The following is a 19558-nucleotide window of genomic DNA, read 5'->3' on the forward strand; positions in this document are numbered from 1 at the left end:
TGTTTCTCTGTCTGTGTCTCTCTGTCTGTCTGTCCCTCTCTCATACTGTTTTCGATATACATTATTAAGTAATCCGGTGTGCAGAGTTCATCTTTACCAATGATACGTGTAATTAACTAGGTACATTTGAAAGTCAATGATCGACTTACCGCCATTTTGTCATGCTCTGTATTCATGGTGTTAGCAAAGGACCACACAATGTCGTATGCAGAGTCACCAAACCTGGAGAGTACATTTGTTCAAGTTTTTGTATAAGATAATGAAGTAGTTCATGTTGCACAGTCTCTTTATAATTGTGACCAGCATATAACAAACAGAATGCACTGTCAATGAGCACATTTAGACTATACCTTTGACTGGTTGACTGATAGATTTAAGTGTGTAAAGTTAAATAGGAAATGAAAAGAAAACTAGTCAACGACATTTCATTCACATAGTCTTACCTCTGATGAAGAGAGTCAAAATTATCCATGACAAAGTTCCAGGCAAGATCAAATCCAATACCAGATTCATCTCTCACATAACCGATTACTGTCCGAGCTTCACTGGTTTCTAAATAATATTCCATATATCTATGAATAATGAATATTAGCAACATTGAGTTGACGATGCTTGCGACTAGAAAGACTCATATACTGAATGTATTATTTGTCATTCATGTTTTACCAACTAATTCGATGTTGTATAAGAAGGAGAGAGAGAGATACAGAGACAGACAGACAGACAGACAGACAGACAGACAGACAGACAGACAGACAGACAGACATTGGAAATTGATTATATGAAACAATATGAAATTTGGAGCTCGAAAAGTTAATGTATTGCTCCCAATTATTGAAAAATGATTAATAATGCAAAATAACACTTTTACAAGCTACAACAACAAGCTTTAATTTTAAAGGACACACCATGACATGCACATCTTTACCGCCAATGCAATAACTAAATTATTTACAGTATACAGCTTGCATTCTGAATATATGGCTTAATTATCAAATTATTTATGCAAATAACACATCATAATGAAACACTACATAACAACTACATAAAACATGTGTGGTTTGTTATGGTTGACGTATGCATCAAGTTAAATACAATTTTGAAGTTTGCATTAAGATATATCCAAATTACCGCAAATAACTAATTATGCAAATTAAAATTAAAAACTATAAGTAATAAATTATAAGTCTATACCAACAGGCTTTGTAGTAGAATATTTGTGATTTGTTATATTTGATGTATGTGCCAAAAGTGTCCATTCTTAAGATATAGCTTAATTACTCAAATTATTACTTATGCAAATTACTCATTAAAAGTAAACAATTAAAAGTAAAAGTTATGTCGCCAAACTCCATAGGACACGTGCGCATTGTTATGGTTGATATATATAGCAAATTCTATAAAATTGAAAGCTTGCATTCCAAAGAGATAGCTTAATTACTAAAAATCATTAATTATGCAAACTACTCATTAAAACTAACAATTATGCCAAGTCTTTATGGTTCTAGGAAAAGCACCCCCTGGACAAATGCTTCCCCCCCCCCCGACAAATGTCCCCATAGGTCAAATGCCACCCGGATAAATGCCCCCGGTAGGACTGTCATTGCCTACGAATAGAAATTTAAAAAAAACAGATTTTGGGAGTACATTCAAATATGGTTTTATCACTTTTATTGTATAAAGGATGAATAGACAGAAGATGTTCAAAAAATGTTGAATTCTACCAAATAGGGCATGATTTAGTTTTATTACTTTTGTGGTATTATTACCAAAAGCTTGTTTATGAAGCTTATAGGGTGTGCTTATAAAGCCGCTAATGTGACTGAGAAAGGCGCATTTTGGAGCTTACTTAAAATACGATCTTTATCGCTTGTATTGAATTATTGATGAATGGACCGAATGGCCAGGAAGATGTTTTTCCTACCAAGAAATGTGTGATTTAGGGTGGTGTACTTATGTTAAAAATGATTTAACTCAAACACAGTCACTGTTATATACACATTACACATTTTATTTCGGGCATGCTAACAAAAAACTCAAATTGTGATGACAACAAAGAAAAGTACAAACAACAAAGTGTGATAAACATGGGATTTCATTTTTGAATAAGGCAGTTAATAGGAATTGCTTAAGTTTAGAACTCCGGAATCTGATTGCATAAATACTAAACAGTACTATATTCAAAACTGGAGGTTGTGGGCTATTCCCCACAAACTAGTTCAGGACATGACGATTCTCGGAATCGGCAACAATTTCTCTGATCCTTGTTTCTGACTCCTTGTATCCTTTTCATTGTGGAGGAGCTGGTTCACCTGCGATGAACCGTTTAATGATACCATTGTTCAAAGCAATCACACCATTTTTAGTCTTTTCATTCGCATTACAATAAAAGTGATAAACCATATTTTAAGTCCACCGCCTGAAATCATGCCTTTCATTCCCACTACAGTAGAAATGCTAAGTACCCCTAAAAACATTCCTTCCTTGGTCGAATCATGCACCATAGTTCTACCGTAGATAATTGTTTGGGGGCATTTGTCCGGGGGGGCATTTGTCCAGGGGGCATTTGTCCTACAGGGACGTTTGTCTGGGGGGGGGCATTTGTCCTGTTACCGTCTTTATAGGATGCATGCATTGATATAGTTAATATTATGTGACAAATTATACGAAATGCGAAACTTGTCCTCTGCAGGAATGGAAGTACCAAATATCAGTAATTATGCAAATTACTCATTTAAAATTACATACTATGCCAACAGGCTTTATACGACATAATGTGCTTATCATGATTGATGTATGCACCAAATGTTGCAGAATTTGAAGTATGCATTTTTAGATGTGGCTTAATTACTGAAAATCCTTAATTATGCAAATTACTAATTAAAACTAAAGACTTTTTAGGACATGTGTGCTTTGTTATGGTTGATGTCTGTACCTAATGTTGTGGAATTTAAGGATGAGATGCAGGTTCATTGGTGAATTTTGGCATTTTTTTGCTCATTGTGAAGCTTCATGGTATGTGCCATCATTTGGTTAAAAGTTTTTTGAAAATCGTTTATTTTTCCCATTGATAAATTTGAAATGAAAAAAAATGACATGAACTCTAATGCTCTGTGTGTTTTATATGGTTTCATTCCTGAATGTTTATGTACAAGGATTTGCATACGTAAAGAAGATTGACAGGTACATTGATTACAGAAGAGTGTCTTTACATATGCAAATGAGACATAGCTAGTAGGCCTCTGTGCAATGACTGACGTGACATTATCTCTTAGCTGTGTTGTTGTACAAAACCAATCAAACTCGGTAAATATGGTTATAACCAATAAAAAGGAAAAAATACCTCCTTTGAACCCGGAGACAGTGTGCCGAAAAAACGTTTCTCTGGATTGTTCAGTTTTTGAGGCAATCAAGAGATATTGCGTTGAGAAGTGTGAAAAGTGGTAATTTATGCAAAAAACACAAAAATACAACTTTGGATGATTATAACAAGACAATGAGAGACAAAATAAAAAATCCGGAGGAACAATTTTTTGTTTATGTACATAGCTTTCATTTAAAGTCGAAAAGAGTACTATATTCAACTGTTTGTAAAAGTTAAATAGCTTTAAGTGAAAATCGTCAAAAAACACAGTTTTTGGGTATAGATCAATAATATGGTTAAAAATGTAAAAAAATCACCACAGAAACCACAACTTCATACAAAGACTCGACATAATTAACGAAAAAAATGGTGTATTTATCTTGTCTTTACTGTGAAATGTGATGGAGGAAAAATGAGCTGACAAACCTGCATCTCAACCTTAAAGTGTGCATTCTTAAGATATAGCCTAACTATAAGCTACACCAACAAACTATACACGATGTATGCCCTTTGTTATAGTTACTGCATGTACAAAACTATGTTCAACTTGAAATGTGCATTCTTAAAATATAGCCTACTTAGTAAAAGCCATCAATTTTGCAAATGACTAAGTAATGTTCATTAGATGTTTACTAAAATCTAATCAGTTTTAGTAATTAGCATATGTAAAATGTGTAGTAAGTTTCATTAGAATCAGTACAGTAGTCTTTGAGATATCATGTCCATAGACACATACTCACATGGACATACATACATACATACATACATACATACATACATACATACATACACACATACTGCCAATGGTGTTGTAGCACACTGTGCAGTTTTTTATGTATGTTTATCCACATGCTGATCCATGCTAGATATAGGTGTTCATTTGCTGAATGATTATCCAGTTGCCTATCTAGCCCTCCTGTTATCTTTGCAATATATGTGGCCATTGGGCTGTTGTTATGGGCATGGTCTTGTCCTAGGTATATTTGCATACAATTTTGAATGTTTTATTCATTTGCCTATTAATCCCTGATGTTATCTTTGCAATATACATGATCATTTGTCTGTTGCTATGGACGTGATCTTGTTGCTAGGCGCATTTACATACATTTTGTGAATGTTCATTCTCTTGTCTATTAATCCCTGTTGTTATCTTCACACACCAGAAAAATGTTCTCATCAAAATTTCAGACTAGTAGTCTTTTATTTTTTTGACCAAAATGGCATTTTTTTACCCAAATCACATACCTGTGATGCGATAATTTTGCTTTGAACAATTTCCCAATTAGACACCAAAAGTAATGTTCCCACCAAATACCAAGGCAATTGGTCAGCCAGTTTTTGAGTTTAAGTCGTACACACACACACATACACACACACATACATACATACACATACTCACACACACACATACACACACACAGCACCATGCCTATAGCACTACTGAACCTTATCAGTTCACTTGTGCTAAAAAGGAAACAAAGATTGACAGTGTACAAGGCAACATACCCTTGCAAAGTGTATGAACTTCTGCTACATGCCATTGCTCGTTGCAAATCAGTCTTTTCTTCTATATCAACCAGATGCTGATCAAATGCAAATTGCCATTCATTATCACTTCCATGGCGAATTGCTACACAGTAAACAGGGTCCTTTGTATCACCACGAATCCTGAAATACATTGGTCAGTCACAACAATTTCAACTGCGTTTTCAATCTTGCTAGCTAACACAATTTCAACTGACAATAATTTCAACTCACAGTGTCAAGTATGTCTGACACAATACATCCTGTATACACCTCATACTGTGCTTCTGCATATTGATTGTATTTTTCATCCAAGCCCTAAACCACATATATTTCTGGTTTTGAGGTCGAAATTAGAATACATGACAAACAAGATGGACCAACTAATGTAAAGGTTCCACACCAACACGATCATCCTCTTACACAATCGAATTCAATTCCACATGTTATATGATTTGCAACTGTAGTAACTGTATCAAACCAAATCATACTTTTTCATATAATTTCATGAATTAATTTCGTTTTCAGTGTTGCTAGCTGCGTGGTTTTGTGACATGTACAATATTTCCTAATGAGTCACTCACTCACTCACTCACTCACTCACTCACCACTGTCTCGAAGTGTACAAGCGTGAAACTCTGAGTAACGGCTCTGTACCATAACTTGTGTATTTTGTGTAATACAGCTCTACTTCTCAGTATTGAGCGCTTTTCCTTCAGTTTATGATTTACCTCTTACACTGAATAAGTATATATATATATATACTTACTCAGTGTAAGAGGTAAATCATAAACTGAAGGAAAAGCGCTCAATACTGAGAAGTAGAGCTGTATTACACAAAATACACAAGTTATGGTACAGAGCCGTTACTCAGAGTTTCACGCTTGAATGCGATCTTCGGACGACTAAATTTACGTAAATTCAAGTGATTGAATTCGAACTCGCAGAAGAACTGGTACCCGGGTGTGATGCGCGTTGAGGTTTGACATGTTATATGCAGCCGCCTACTCTAATGCAACAAAAAGGTGCAACCTGTGTCTTACAGAGAAGATGTTTATCATCAGTGTAAATAAATTGGGACTCCTTAATAAACGATCAGTAGGCGGCTGCATATATATTCAATCACTTGAATTTCCGTTAAAATTTAGTCGTCCGAAGATCGCATTCAAGTGTGAAACTCTGAGTAACGGTTCCGTACCATAACTTGTGTATTTTGTGTGTATATATATATATATATATATATATATATATATATATATATATATATATATATATATATATATATATATATATATAAACGAAATGCATAGTAAATATAACTCACTCTTCGTATTCGCGTGCAGTATTATTGTAGTGTATATGAACATTATTTGGAATTACACATGTAAAGGCTCATGTTTTGATTGTGATGTATATATATATATATATATATATATATATATATATATATATATATATATATATATATATATATATAAACGAAATGCATAGTAAATATAACTCACTCTTCGTATTGACGTGCAGTATTATTGTAGTGTATAGGAACATTATTTGGAAATACACATGTAAAGGCTCATGTTTTGATTGTGATGTATAGTCTTTGCGTGGAGACTTGATATTCATAACTTACATGTTTACATTGGGATGTTCCATCCAGGCTGTGTATTGTTCTGTAGCGTTAGCAACACAATCCGAGTTTCCATAGTCACATGCCATTTCGATCGCAATGACTCGCCTATGACTAAAAATATGACAGTTGTAAGCCTTCTACACACCGCATTCTTAAATTCATTGTCAATATTAATTTCGATCATTTTCATGATATGAGCTTTCAGCATCTATGGTGTTTTAAAAGACTAAATAAAGAGCGACCTAATCATCCACATGTGTGTGTGTTTGTGTGTGTGTGTGTGTGTGTGTGTGTGTGTGTGTGTGTGTGTGTGTGTGTGTGTGTGTGTGTGCGTGCGTGCGTGCGTGCGTGCGTGTGTGTGTTACAGCCAATCTGTGAAATTGCCAATTTCATGCAATGGGCGAGTTACATTGCTGAGTGCATTAAATGGCCTATAACATTAACACATAAACAAATGTGTTTAGCATTGATAACAGTGAAACATAACATTGAAATGTGGTGCTGTTGTGAGTGATATTTAGTCAAAGCAATAAGCAACATATTGAGTCACTATATAGTGACATTATTGCAAACAGATATTATCACTACATGTGTGGGGAATTGGTTCATAAGAGAGTGAAAGACAGACCAGAAGTTCTGTTACCAATCAATTGATTCAGTGTCACTTTGATACCTGCTCTTCATGGTACATTATTATAGTAAAAGATACGAGCCGGGGTTCTCTTGCCATAAAAGGTGATACGATTTCTCTGAGATGCAACAACCCCCTTCCCGCTATAAACGCAAATCAGGGTGGACGAATTTCATAAAGTGTGATTATTTGTCTTAAACATAGAGATAACTAACTATAAGTAAATCACATGTAATTATGTCTATATGATAATGTTTACAATCAAATGGCTATGCCTACAATACACGGAGAATGAAGTACAAATGTGCAGTTAGTTATCATACAAGCTACAGTAATTCACCCTTCAGGATTCCCAATGTTAAATGTCGTGGCAACATGATTTTTACAAAAGTGGTGACAAAGCACTTTATAAAATATCCAAGTATGAAATACAGGAAGCAATTAAAAGAGCAAATTCTAAGTAGAGAATCAGATTAGAGGAACAGTTTTCGGCTAATAACACCTATACAGTTTGGCAAGGGCTCCAAAAATAATAGACTACAAGAAAAAGACAAGTTGCTGGTAGTGACAATGCTAAACTTCCCGATAAACTAAATGATTTCTATAATTATAGATTAGACAAACAAAACACCACACATATTTAGTGTCCAACACAATTGCCATCAACACTCCATCCGCCAGCTTTCACCATCCAGGGAGCCAGAGGTGAGAAAATTGTTTGAGACACAGAACAGGAGGAAAGGAGTTAGCCCTCATAATATTTCACCATCAACACTCTAAAATGTGCCTAGCAACTCTTTCCGGTTTAACCAATATTTTCAATGACTTTCTTCAGTTATGCAAAGTACCCGTGTGTTTTAAATCATCCATCATTACACCACTTTCAAAGAAAAGTAAAGTGTCATGTCTTAATGACTATGGACCCATAGCCTTAACATCAGTTATGCTGCAAGGATTAGAGAGATTGATTCTGAAGTACATAAAGTCTATTACTTTTTTCAGACAGAGTTTTGTGGTGCTGATTAATCGTTTCCAAAAGCCCCCAAACCAAGGGGCTCTCTTGGGTATAAAGTCCCGCTGTATGAGGTGGTTTGCGAGAAACGCTTTTGCTTATGCTGACTGCATAATTTTCATGTTGATACCTCAAGTTAGGAGATCAATATTTAAACGTACCGTTCATTAACATCATACGAATTTCATTCACTCAATTTCTGACAAAACTCGGTAGTGTTTAATCACTTCGTAATTAACAAAGAACGATTTGACTGTCCACCATAGTGTGCATTTAGTTATGTTGACTTTGCTGTCCAGTGCATTATGTACGAATTTCATTAGTGTAGCTCCAATCACAGCAGCCATTTATTCCAATCTGGGTAAAGTGATTTCTTTGATTGGGCAACACGGTTCTTTGCCATTACAAGTGATGATTTCCCATCATGAACCAGGTAGGCAGCGCAGCTGTATCCTTTCATACTAGCATTGGTGAAACAGTGTATTTCATAATTGTTATTGTTAATATTATTGCTATCTGGAAAATATTGTCTTGGAAATACAATATCCGTTGCATGATTGAGATCCGATTCAATTAACGACATTTAGTCATGATTTCGTGTGGTAGATATTCGTCCCAGTCGAGGTTTGATTTTCAATTTAAATTTCTTGTATAAGCATTTTCACCTTGGCATGTACAGGTGATGAATATTCAAGCGGGTCATATAGCGATGCAATGAGTTTCATGATTTTGCATTCGGTGAATAATTCCGAGGTATCATGATTACCTTTAAATCCTAATTCGTCTGTAACTGTATTCCATTTCATACCAATGAGATTTGCTGTCATTTCCAGATGTTTTATACGATCATGTTGAACTTTGTCACGTAGTGTTGTATCATTCATTGATGTCACTCGTAGGTTGAATCCCGCCTCTTTCATTATCACATATGCTTTGTTGAGATAAGTTGTCACATCACCATTTATGCTGCTTAAGTCATTATCAACATAAATATTTTGTTTGATTGCGTTTCCAGTGTCCGAATCCCATTTATCCAGATGAGTTCTTATGACAGCATTCAAAATGAATGGTGAGCAGGTAGCACTGAATAGAACAGACTTAAATCTATATATTATGAAATGGCCTTCAGGATTAGTGACATCAGACAACCACAAAAACTTAGTGTACTCTTGACTGCTGGTATCCAATCCAACATGTAAGAGGCCTTTTCGATATCACTGCTTATCACTGAACTATTTACTCAAAAGTATAGTAGAATACCAAAGAGGACGTTTAGCATAGGTGGCCCCGCCTCCATACATTGATTCAAGCTTGGTGATTGGCTGTGTGCTTTACAGCTACAGTCATAGACTATACGAATGGGCGTTGCCAGAGAGTCCTTTGATGATGTGGAATGTAGTGGCCGACAGTGACATCGCCGATCGATACTCGTTCTATTACACGTTTTTCTTGCTCAGTAATGATACGATTGTAAACGTCGCGAATATCCGGTTCTAGGCGGCGAATCATATTCCGTGTATGTTTAGTGGTAATCTCGTAGTTTGTAGGTAGATGAGTGTGGACCTGTTTCCATGGTGACCATGCAGAATAGTAGTTGCCTTGCTTTGTAATGTAGTTGTCCCGATGTTTCGAAAGTCAGTTCATCCTTCACACTAGATAGATTGTCTATAATCCTGAGTGTTTCTAATAACGTTATAGCGATTGTTGTTCATCCAAAGAATCCAACAGTAGAAATGTAGAATGTATTCTATGCCCATGTACGCATCCAGGTACTGGTTCCGAGGGTAGGTAGCCTAACTTTGATGATACCGCTGTGGGTGGTCCCCGAATTACCTTGTCATCAAAGAGATTCCAGTAAAAGTCTACCCTGATTACAATGGTGCAGTGATCATAGCTATGATTAAAGTCTTAAGTTGAATAGTTTCTGTTTCTGAATGTGCGAGCATGAGTTGATTTATTGCCGAATACTGCTAAATTTAATGTCTCAGTAGAAGTTGCCAGTTCGTTTGAAGATGGTAATGTTAAAGAAGCAAATTAGAACAACATTATGGTGGTGAAAAACGACAACTTCAACATCATTTGAATGCATTGATTGCATTACCGACTGTGAGAGAGAACAACCTGAAGGGTTTAGAGGACCTCACCAATCGTTTGTGTGACAAAGTAGCCAAGTTAGCCGACTCTGGTCATGAGGCAGAGTTAGTTGGTACCTCCACCCTTTACACACTTGTTCTTCAGAAAGTTCCAGACTCCTTGTTGATACAGTACTACGACACTTGTCTACAAACAAGAGAAGACGGGGTGTCTGCATTTGTTGACTGGTTGAATCAACAAGTCTGCATACGTCTGGAATTAGCAGAAATCAAGGAAACACCCAGAAAATCACAGATAGAGCCATCAAAGTCATGAACTGGGTATAGAAAACCACAATCAAGCAACACATATTCCAGTGAAGCTACAACAACTCACTCTGGAAAGTCTAAGACAAACCCAAACAGTTCTAGCGGAAAGTCAACATCGACCCCAACTACTGCACTGAGTTGTCCACTGTGTAAGGAAGCACACCACATTGTCAAATTCAAACAGTGGAATTCGATCTCAGTGGATTAAAGTTGGAAATTGGCAAAAGAAATAGGACTGTGCTATCGCTGCTTAAAAGCAAATCATCATGGGAGAAATTGTCCAAGTGTGAGATTGATGGCTGTGTCAGAACTCATCATAAGCATCTCCACAAACCAGCAACCCTGAAAGAAGTCACAACAGTTACTGACTCAGCTCACAATGCTTTTGGAGTGTTGAAGGATGGGAAAGTCATTCCAACAAATGTGGCCCTCCGTTTAGTTCCTGTATATGTAATCAGGAAGGATGGCCAGAAGCAAATGGTGAATGCCTTTCTGGATGATGGATCAGATTCTACCTATATCCACTCAGATATTGCTGTTGCCTTGAAATTAGAGGTAGAAAACAATGAGTTAACAGTATCGACATTGGTAAATCAAGGTACCAAAATTAATAGTGGACTTGTTGCTGTTACTATCAAATGTCTGGATGGTCAAACTAGACGAACAGTTGGAGCTCAAACACTAGATACCATGTGTGAGAATCTAACTATCCCTAACTGGCATAATCATCACAAGAAATGGATGCACTTGGAGGGATTAGAGTTCCCAAAACTCCCTGGTCGTAAAACTGTGGACATTCTGATAGGAGCTGACCACCCAGAATTAACCCCCCCCCCCTCTTGACGAACGAGTAGGAAACCCAGGAGAACCAGTTGCCAGTAGAACCCCTCTTGGATGGACTTGCATTGGTGCTTACAACAACTCCGATGAATGGATCCATTCTGTCTTTGTTAGTTAATTCCATGTTCAGTCTGGACAAGACAACGGTCTAGATGAAGCACTACCAAATCTATAGAACTTGGATGCTTGGGAAACCAAAAGAGAGGATGTTCTTACAGCAGATGAGCAACTAGCCGCTACAAAAATCTTTGAAATGCATTGATAATCACTATGAAGTTGCGATACCCTGGAGAGATGAGCAACCAGATCTGCCTGACAATTGTAGATTGGCAGAAAAACGACTGATAAGCCTTGAAAGGACTTAATCCAAAAAAAACTATCTTAGCAACACGCTATAAAGAAGTAATAGAGGTCATCATTTGGAAGGGCTATTTCGAAAAGGTTAACAACAGTGCTGAAAACCTTAGACCCAGTTGGTACCTGCCACACTTTCCAGTAGTGTGTGAGGATAACGCCACCACAAAGGTCAGAATTGTATATGACTCGGCTGCAAAGAGTGAAGGAGTGTGTCCCAATGATATGATGTTACCAGGTCCAAAGTTACAGTTGGATGTGGTAGATGTTTTGCTGCATTTTAGAAGAAGAGTAGCAATAGTTGGTGATATAAAGGAGATGTTCTCATAAGTAGTAATGGCCAAAGAAGACCGACCGTTTCATAGAATTCTTTGGAGAAATCTTGACTTGGGGAGACCAATTGAAGTGTATGAGGCAACCCATCTTACATTTGGTGACCGTGCTTCGCCATACTTGGCACAGTATGTAGTACGTACCCATGCAGAGACTAATTGCCAGGAGTTTCCATTGGCAGCGACTGTCTGCACTGAAAGCATGAATATGGACGATGTCATGGATTCACAAGACAATGATGATGAGGAAATACGAGTCCATGAGTAACTGACAAGCCTGTTATCAAAGGCTAGATTTTACATATGATATTGGTGCAGCAATAGTGCGTTGGTATTAGAGGGAGTTCCTGAAGAAGAGCCAGCTACAGGTGCTGAGGTTGACAAGTCAGAACTTCCAAGTATAAAGACACTCGGAGTTAGATGGGATGCTTCAACGGACATGTTTGGATTCGATTTCTTACTCAAACGGAGTGACAGTGGCAGCCTATTCCACAAATGTGGAGCACATATTGCGGCATTGCTATAGATGAAAGGTATTCTAGAAGCATCAGGTAAACATTTTTTTTTCATCAAATGGATTAGAGGTGGGAGAGTGGATTTTACAATTGTGCATTTTATCCTACATAACAAAATAACTGTACTTTAAATCATTTTTGAATGTGTATATTTAATTGAATTGCAACAAATCAATATTTTCATATTTATTTCATTACAATGTGGCTCCTGGTCTATTTCTACCACTATTTTTTACATTTGTATACTTCTCACACTAATAAGGTAATGTCCTTAAATATTTATGATGTAATATACAATGAAAAAGTATCAACAACAAAATAGAAGAAGGATATTAAGCCTTCTAGTACTCAGTTGTCACTGAAGGAAGCCAACTTTATTTCTAAATTTCGATGTATGAGGGCGCTTTTCACTGACGCCATATTGGATTTGTCAACAAGATTGTGTGTTGCTTATTTCCTCCTCAGTTGCTATTGCTAAACACAGGTGAGTTGGCCCTTGAGATATTTAAACTTCTGAACCCCAGTCAGGTTTGGATCGTCATCGATCAATGGCCGATCAGAACGAGTCCAAAAAGGCTGTTCATTTAAGGACATCGCCTTCAAAGGTGGGTAGTTGTAGCTTCTGTAGCTGAGTTGTTTTCCCCTTTGCATTGTTGTCTCAGGAGTGGGTAAGGACTTTGTTGCAGTTTGTGGTTTAAAAATCTCCATTTCAAAATCTGTATACGGACTTCATGTACATCATTATCTGCTTCCAGGATGAGATCCATGAGTTTATCTTGGGTTGCTGATCCAAATATGTCTTCATCTAATCTCTGCATTATAGTCGACTTTCATGTGTTGACTGTTTACGATTCCTTGTAGCTCTAAGAGTGTGTCGTTTTTTCGTGTCTTTGGAGTTGCTGGACTCGATGTTCCCCATTGCTTTGTCTGCCATTCTGTGAGCAGCCATATATGTCTTAAACGATGTGGTTTTACCATCAGATATGGGCTGGCCCTCATGATCCAGTTGTGGCAGTGCATCTTCGGATGACATGTATTTTCCTATCCAATCCTGGCCTCGGCACCAAATAATGTGGGGGATTGGTTTGTGACGTAAGAGAGTGAAAGACGCAACAGAAGTGTGGTAACCAAGGAAGCTACTACTGAACTTTATTCACTATAACTACATATAAAGGTTACATCACGTGTAAGATTATTCAACCAAAGAAATGGTCGCATGATCAGGGAATGGTGACATCGTCCAACTGTGGTGTAAGGGTCCCAAATACTCGTGCAATATTCTAAACATGGTCATACAAGGGACATATACGTGGTTTGTTTGGTACTGGAAGGACAGTCATGTCGATGTCTTTGTAACCCTAAAATAATTTATGCTTTAGATGTGGCTTGGTATGCATTTGCGTCATTGCGGTATTGCGGGTAAATCCATGGAAAATGAAGTAAGTCGGTGTTGAGTACCTAACATTTCAACATGTGACCACAGGGAACAGGACGAATAGTTCTCGCGATTTTCCGGATTTCTAATATTATTTTCTTATTATTCAGAAAATAATATCAGAAATCTGAAAAATCGCAAGAACAAAATTAAATATTCGTCCTGTTCCCTGTGCTATGACCGACACTGTATGTAATTAAAGTAAATGTGAATAAGCTTACTAGTCAATGTGGTCGTCCTCTAATGCTCTCTGAAAGTTCCAGCCTAGTTCGTTGTAGATAGGCGTGACTAAGTGACGTATGTAATGCTGGAAGGAATGTATATATATTTAACAGGTAATAGTGGCAATTCTTGTTACCAATCGATCGATCATTCAATCGATCAACCAACCAACCAACCAACCAACCAACCAACCAACCAATTAATTAATCAATCAAACAGTCAGTCAGTCAGTAAGTAAGTAAGTCAGTCAGTTAGTCAATCAGTTAGTCAATCAAACATTCAATCAATCTGAAAAACTCATATTTCGCCTAAATCCAGCACACGGTAACGTTCAAAGGAAAAACGGTATTACTATATAGATGATGAGTTGAAAGTTTGGCAGTTGCCGCACGGGGGCACACGCCCATATCGCCATAAGAGTTAATGCATGTAATATTTTATGTAGTATCAAAGATTATGATAGAATCATATCATACATATTCTTCAAAATCGGTAAAGTACACTTCCTACCCGTGATCATTTACAGTCTACATTTTCAAACTTGTTTGCATTTTATCTATTAATTCTTTATCAAATACAACTTTCTCATTTTGCCGAGTATATTATCTTTACCTCAAAGTAACCGTAGGTAGACATTCTCCACAGCATAGTGACAGTGTATCGTAAATTATCTCTAGTTGTCAACAATGGATTGTAGTCTCTTTCCGTTGTAAGATATTCTATGACCTTGAGTGCGATCACATGATCCAGTTTCTGAGATTTGCCTATGTTGAAAGCATCACTGATCAGAGCTCCTCTGTTACGGATGGGCAGAACCTGAAAATATCGGATATAGAGATGACATAAATAGTATATTTATATTTACACTCCAACTGTTTGTTGTTTTACAATTTACAGTAGTACCTGATATATATGTATATATATGGCATTGATTGAAATGACATCATTTATATTGCAAAAAACACACACATAGACACACATCCGCGCGCACGCAAAGAGAGAGAGAGAGAGAGAGAGAGAGAGAGAGAGAGAGAGAGAGAGAGAGAGAGAGAGAGAGAGAGAGAGAGAGAGAGAGAGAGAGAGAGAGAGAGAGAGAGAGAGAGAGAGATTAACTTAATCACGACATCACTAATGTACAGAAGTGGTGTAGGGACAATTGCATGTACCTAAATATTGAAAAAAAACTATGCTAATTACTACCCACCCAAAACGCCAACATTTAGTCAAACAAAACAAAAGTTTGATTTGCAGCTTGAAAATCAATAATTGAACACACTAAATGTGACAAATTACTTGGAGTTTACAAAAATCTGTCATGGAATGAACATGTTTTAAAATTACACTCAAAGATCAGCTCACTCATTCACCTCTTAAATCTCAAAAAGTATCTACCAGTCTCTATCAGGGTTCTTTTCTACAAAAGTTATACAGTCCCTCACCTAGACTATTGTAACACTATCTGTGGTGGGTGGAATGAAAGCCTTCGTGGAAAATTACACAGACTACTGAAAAGAGCTGTAAGATGCATTTTTGACACTGACAGAGACTCTCCCACAGCTAATTTATTTAAATCTATTAATACATTACCAATCTCTCAGAGAGTATCTTTTAATAAGTCTGTTTTTACCTTTAAGTGCCTAAACAGCCTCTGTCCTGAGTATTTTGACTCATATTTTAAATATGTTCACAACTATCATAATTATAGAACCAGGTCTAGCAAAAACAATGACCTATTAGTACCTCGACCTAGAATTGAATTTTTTAAGCAAAGTTTTATGTTTTCTGGTGTAAATACTTGGAATACATTACCACGTGAAGTGAAACACAGAACATTGTTGTCTTTCTTCACACGAGGCTGTCACCAATATTTTATGACAAAATGTTTTACACTTTTGCTGTTTATTGTATGCCCATATTGTACAGTTTTTATTTGTCTCTTTTGTCTTTGTACTATTTATATTTAGATGGCCCCAGGGACATTTGGCAAAGGCCAACTGGGCTACCCTCTTTAAATAAAGTTTGATAAATAAATAAAAATGAATAAATAAAAATAAAGAGAGAGAGAGAGAGTGTGTGTGTGTGTGAGAGAGAGAGAGAGAGAGAGAGAGAGAGAGAGAGAGAGAGAGAGAGAGAGAGAGAGAGAGAGAGAGAGAGAGAGAGAGAGAGAGAGAGAGAGAGCACACGTAACATAACAAGAGTAAACATATTGGTTTTACCTGTTCTTTTACTTATACAAATGTAGTCCATTTAACGTGATTATCTCAGACGCATCGATTTATTTACAATTAATTCAGGCTTTGTTCCATGACGGACGATAACAATTTTGAAGATAGTGGCGAGACATAAGCTTACGTAACATTGAATCACTCACCTTGTGATCCGTCTTTAACGTTTCTGCCAATAATTCCCAGTTCTCATTGTCATAGTTGACTCTATAGTACATGTTCTGATTAATATTTACAATAAACCACTGCTTAGTGTCTCCAGTAGTGATAGTAAAGTCCGCTGTATTTGCCAAATAAAAAATTCATTGATTATTGTATAGTATATTGTTCGAATACCTTTGTAGAGGTTAGACAATCATACAAATTACCAGTCCCTGTGGAAGAAACTTTTTTAGTTTCGGAAGTAATACTTCCCAACTGTTTTGAGACAAGTCGTTCCTATCCCAATTTTTCACGTGTAGAAATTTATGTATGTGTGATTATGTTTCAAACAATAGCGCCAATGGCATTGTAGCACAACTGTACACTTTTAAAAATGTTTATCCACATGGTCAGATATAGGTGTTCATTTGCTGAATGACTATCCAGTTGCCTATCCAACCCTGTTGTCACCTTTGAAATATACGTGATCATTTGGCTATTGCTATGGGCGTGGTCTTGCTGCTAGGTATATTTATACATTTTTGAATGTTTATTCATTTTTTCTCCCTGTTATTATATTTGCAATATACATGATCATTTGGTTGTTGCTATGGGCGTGGTCTTGCTGCTAGGTATATTTATACATTTTTGAATGTTTATTCATTTTTTCTCCCTGTTATTATATTTGCAATATACGTGATCATTTGGTTGTTGCTATGGGCGTGGTCTTGTAGCTAGGCACATTTACATACTTTTTTTGGATGCTAAATCACATCTATTAATCCCTGTTGTTATCTTTGCAATGTATGTCATCATTTGGCTGTTGCCATGGGCGTGGTCTTGTTGCTAGGTATATTTGCATACATTTTATAAAAGGTGTCTTCAAATGCCTAAGAACCCCTGTTGTTATCTTGTGAAATACACCGTTTGGCTGTTGCTATGGGAGTGGTCATGGTTGCTATGAATTTATGCATACATTTTTTGAATGTTTACTCACTTGCCTACCAGATGATGTTGTTATTTGACCAGGATATACTGCCATTTGGTTGTTGCTAAGGGCATGGTCATGGTTGCTAGGGCAATTTGTGTCAAAATGTGTTCAAGAAAGTCCGCAGAATAACACTTCTAGAAACATCTCACCAAGTTTCAGTCTCATTGACCAAGTACTTTAGAGACAAAAAATGTTGACCAAAATTTACATGTTTACACCTAATTTGCATATCACTGATGAGATTCTATATGCTTAATATGTATTCATCTATACATCCCCCATATGCATCCTTATTAAATGTCAGACTAATCTGCTAAGCAGTTTTGGAATTAAAGATATTTTAGCAAAAAGACACATTTTAGCCCTAATTTGCATATTACTGATTGAATCATCATGTCATGAACGAATCTTAATTTACATACCCTTAAGGTACGTTCCCACCAAATTCCAGGCCAATTTACGCAGTAGTGTTGGGTTTTAAGCCTTTTGACCAAAACGCATATCTCTGATATGATCATTTTCATTTGAACAATTTCCCATCTACACGCCCTAAGTAATGTTCCCACCAAATACCAAGCCAATCGGTCTGACGGTTTTTGACTTTGAGTCGTTTACACACACACACACACACACACACACACACACACACACACACACACACACACACACACATTTCTGCATGACTATAGCACTACTGAACCTCAGTTCAGTTGTGCTCATGAGAGCTACTCTGCAGATTGCACATGAACGTGGCGATCCTTAAGTCTGCTTAATGTAGTCATGGTCCAACTCAACCAAGCATGCTTTACGTCTGCTACAATGTATTATGTATTACCTGGTCCTTTATTCATCCACATAAAATTGCAATGAACGTTTTGAGCGCAGTCACTGGTATACTGCTGTTCTGTTTCATCCGTCCAGGTCAGAGGAATGTACCACTGATATCTAATTAAAGATATCAAGTGAGAATTTAACATGATTGTTACAGACATTAGGTGTCTTGGTTGACAGTAGAAACATACAAATTAGTGGAGTCGGCTATCAAAGATCTTGCCTATTAACTTGTTATTTCGTTTTGTGGATAGAGGAGAAGTGGGTATTAAGCTAACCAATTGAAGTAATTTCAACAAGTAGATTATTTTGCGACGTATATATAACTTATGCAAAAGGTTCTATCTTAGGTGAAGGTCAAGATTATGTTTTATACTAGGGTGCGGTTTTAAATAAGTATTTTCACTTGAGTAAAAAGATTATTAAATAAGCTTTTTACTCAAATTTTGAGTTATTTACAACTTACCCGAGATCGTCATATTTATCATTCTGTTCATCATAAGCATACTGTAGGAAGTGTTCCTGCTCTGCATGGATACTGTTTCCATCCCTTGTCAACGTCACTACGGGATAACCAGCTTGCAGTGTGAATGTGTCCATCACCATTTTGACGTTAGTATGTCTATACTCGGCATCAGCCTAATAGTGAATCACGAGACACGCTGCTATACTCAAATTTCCATACATTTATTAAACAACAAATGTATGTACATAATATAAACCATAAATAGATATAAATATACATTCAAGTATAACATAAACTCTTTTCCCACTACTACTGCATCTAGGTGTGTGTGAAGGCACTGGACTAATAAATACCTTGGATCTCATTGGCTGAAGGACACATTTTAACTCCAAATAATTGATTGCCACACTCTTGACATCGTCGGGAGTGAGGTCAACATCTCTACATCATTATCCATAGCATCTATATATCTATTTTACTCAACTTCTCTAAGTTTATACCTGAGACCCACTCCTCTCCCCACACCAAAACTCACAATTTATTTATTACATGGTTGTCAGCAGCAGGCTGATATCATAGTATCTAACCGTAACCCTAACTGGAATGGAAGCAATAGGATTTGGATCTGGTGGCAGCAATGGGA

At 36.8% G+C, this 19558-nt stretch overlaps 1 protein-coding gene across 1 annotated transcript in view; it reads right to left on the reverse strand.

The window, feature by feature from the left end:
- LOC144442685 (aminopeptidase N-like) overlaps positions 1–19558 on the reverse strand; it is a 32148-nt gene that overhangs the window by 449 nt on the left and 12141 nt on the right. Inside the window, exons 8-16 of the mRNA XM_078132063.1 lie at positions 18916–19088; positions 18454–18563; positions 16633–16766; positions 14874–15077; positions 14261–14346; positions 6519–6629; positions 4871–5032; positions 444–572; positions 150–222 (exon numbers count right to left, since the gene is read on the reverse strand). Coding sequence (XP_077988189.1) covers positions 150–222; positions 444–572; positions 4871–5032; positions 6519–6629; positions 14261–14346; positions 14874–15077; positions 16633–16766; positions 18454–18563; positions 18916–19088 — 1182 coding nt within the window. The remainder of the gene's footprint in view (positions 1–149; positions 223–443; positions 573–4870; positions 5033–6518; positions 6630–14260; positions 14347–14873; positions 15078–16632; positions 16767–18453; positions 18564–18915; positions 19089–19558) is intronic.

Source organism: Glandiceps talaboti, chromosome 1 (assembly GCF_964340395.1).
Source record: "Glandiceps talaboti chromosome 1, keGlaTala1.1, whole genome shotgun sequence".
Lineage (NCBI taxonomy): Eukaryota > Metazoa > Hemichordata > Enteropneusta > Spengelidae > Glandiceps > Glandiceps talaboti.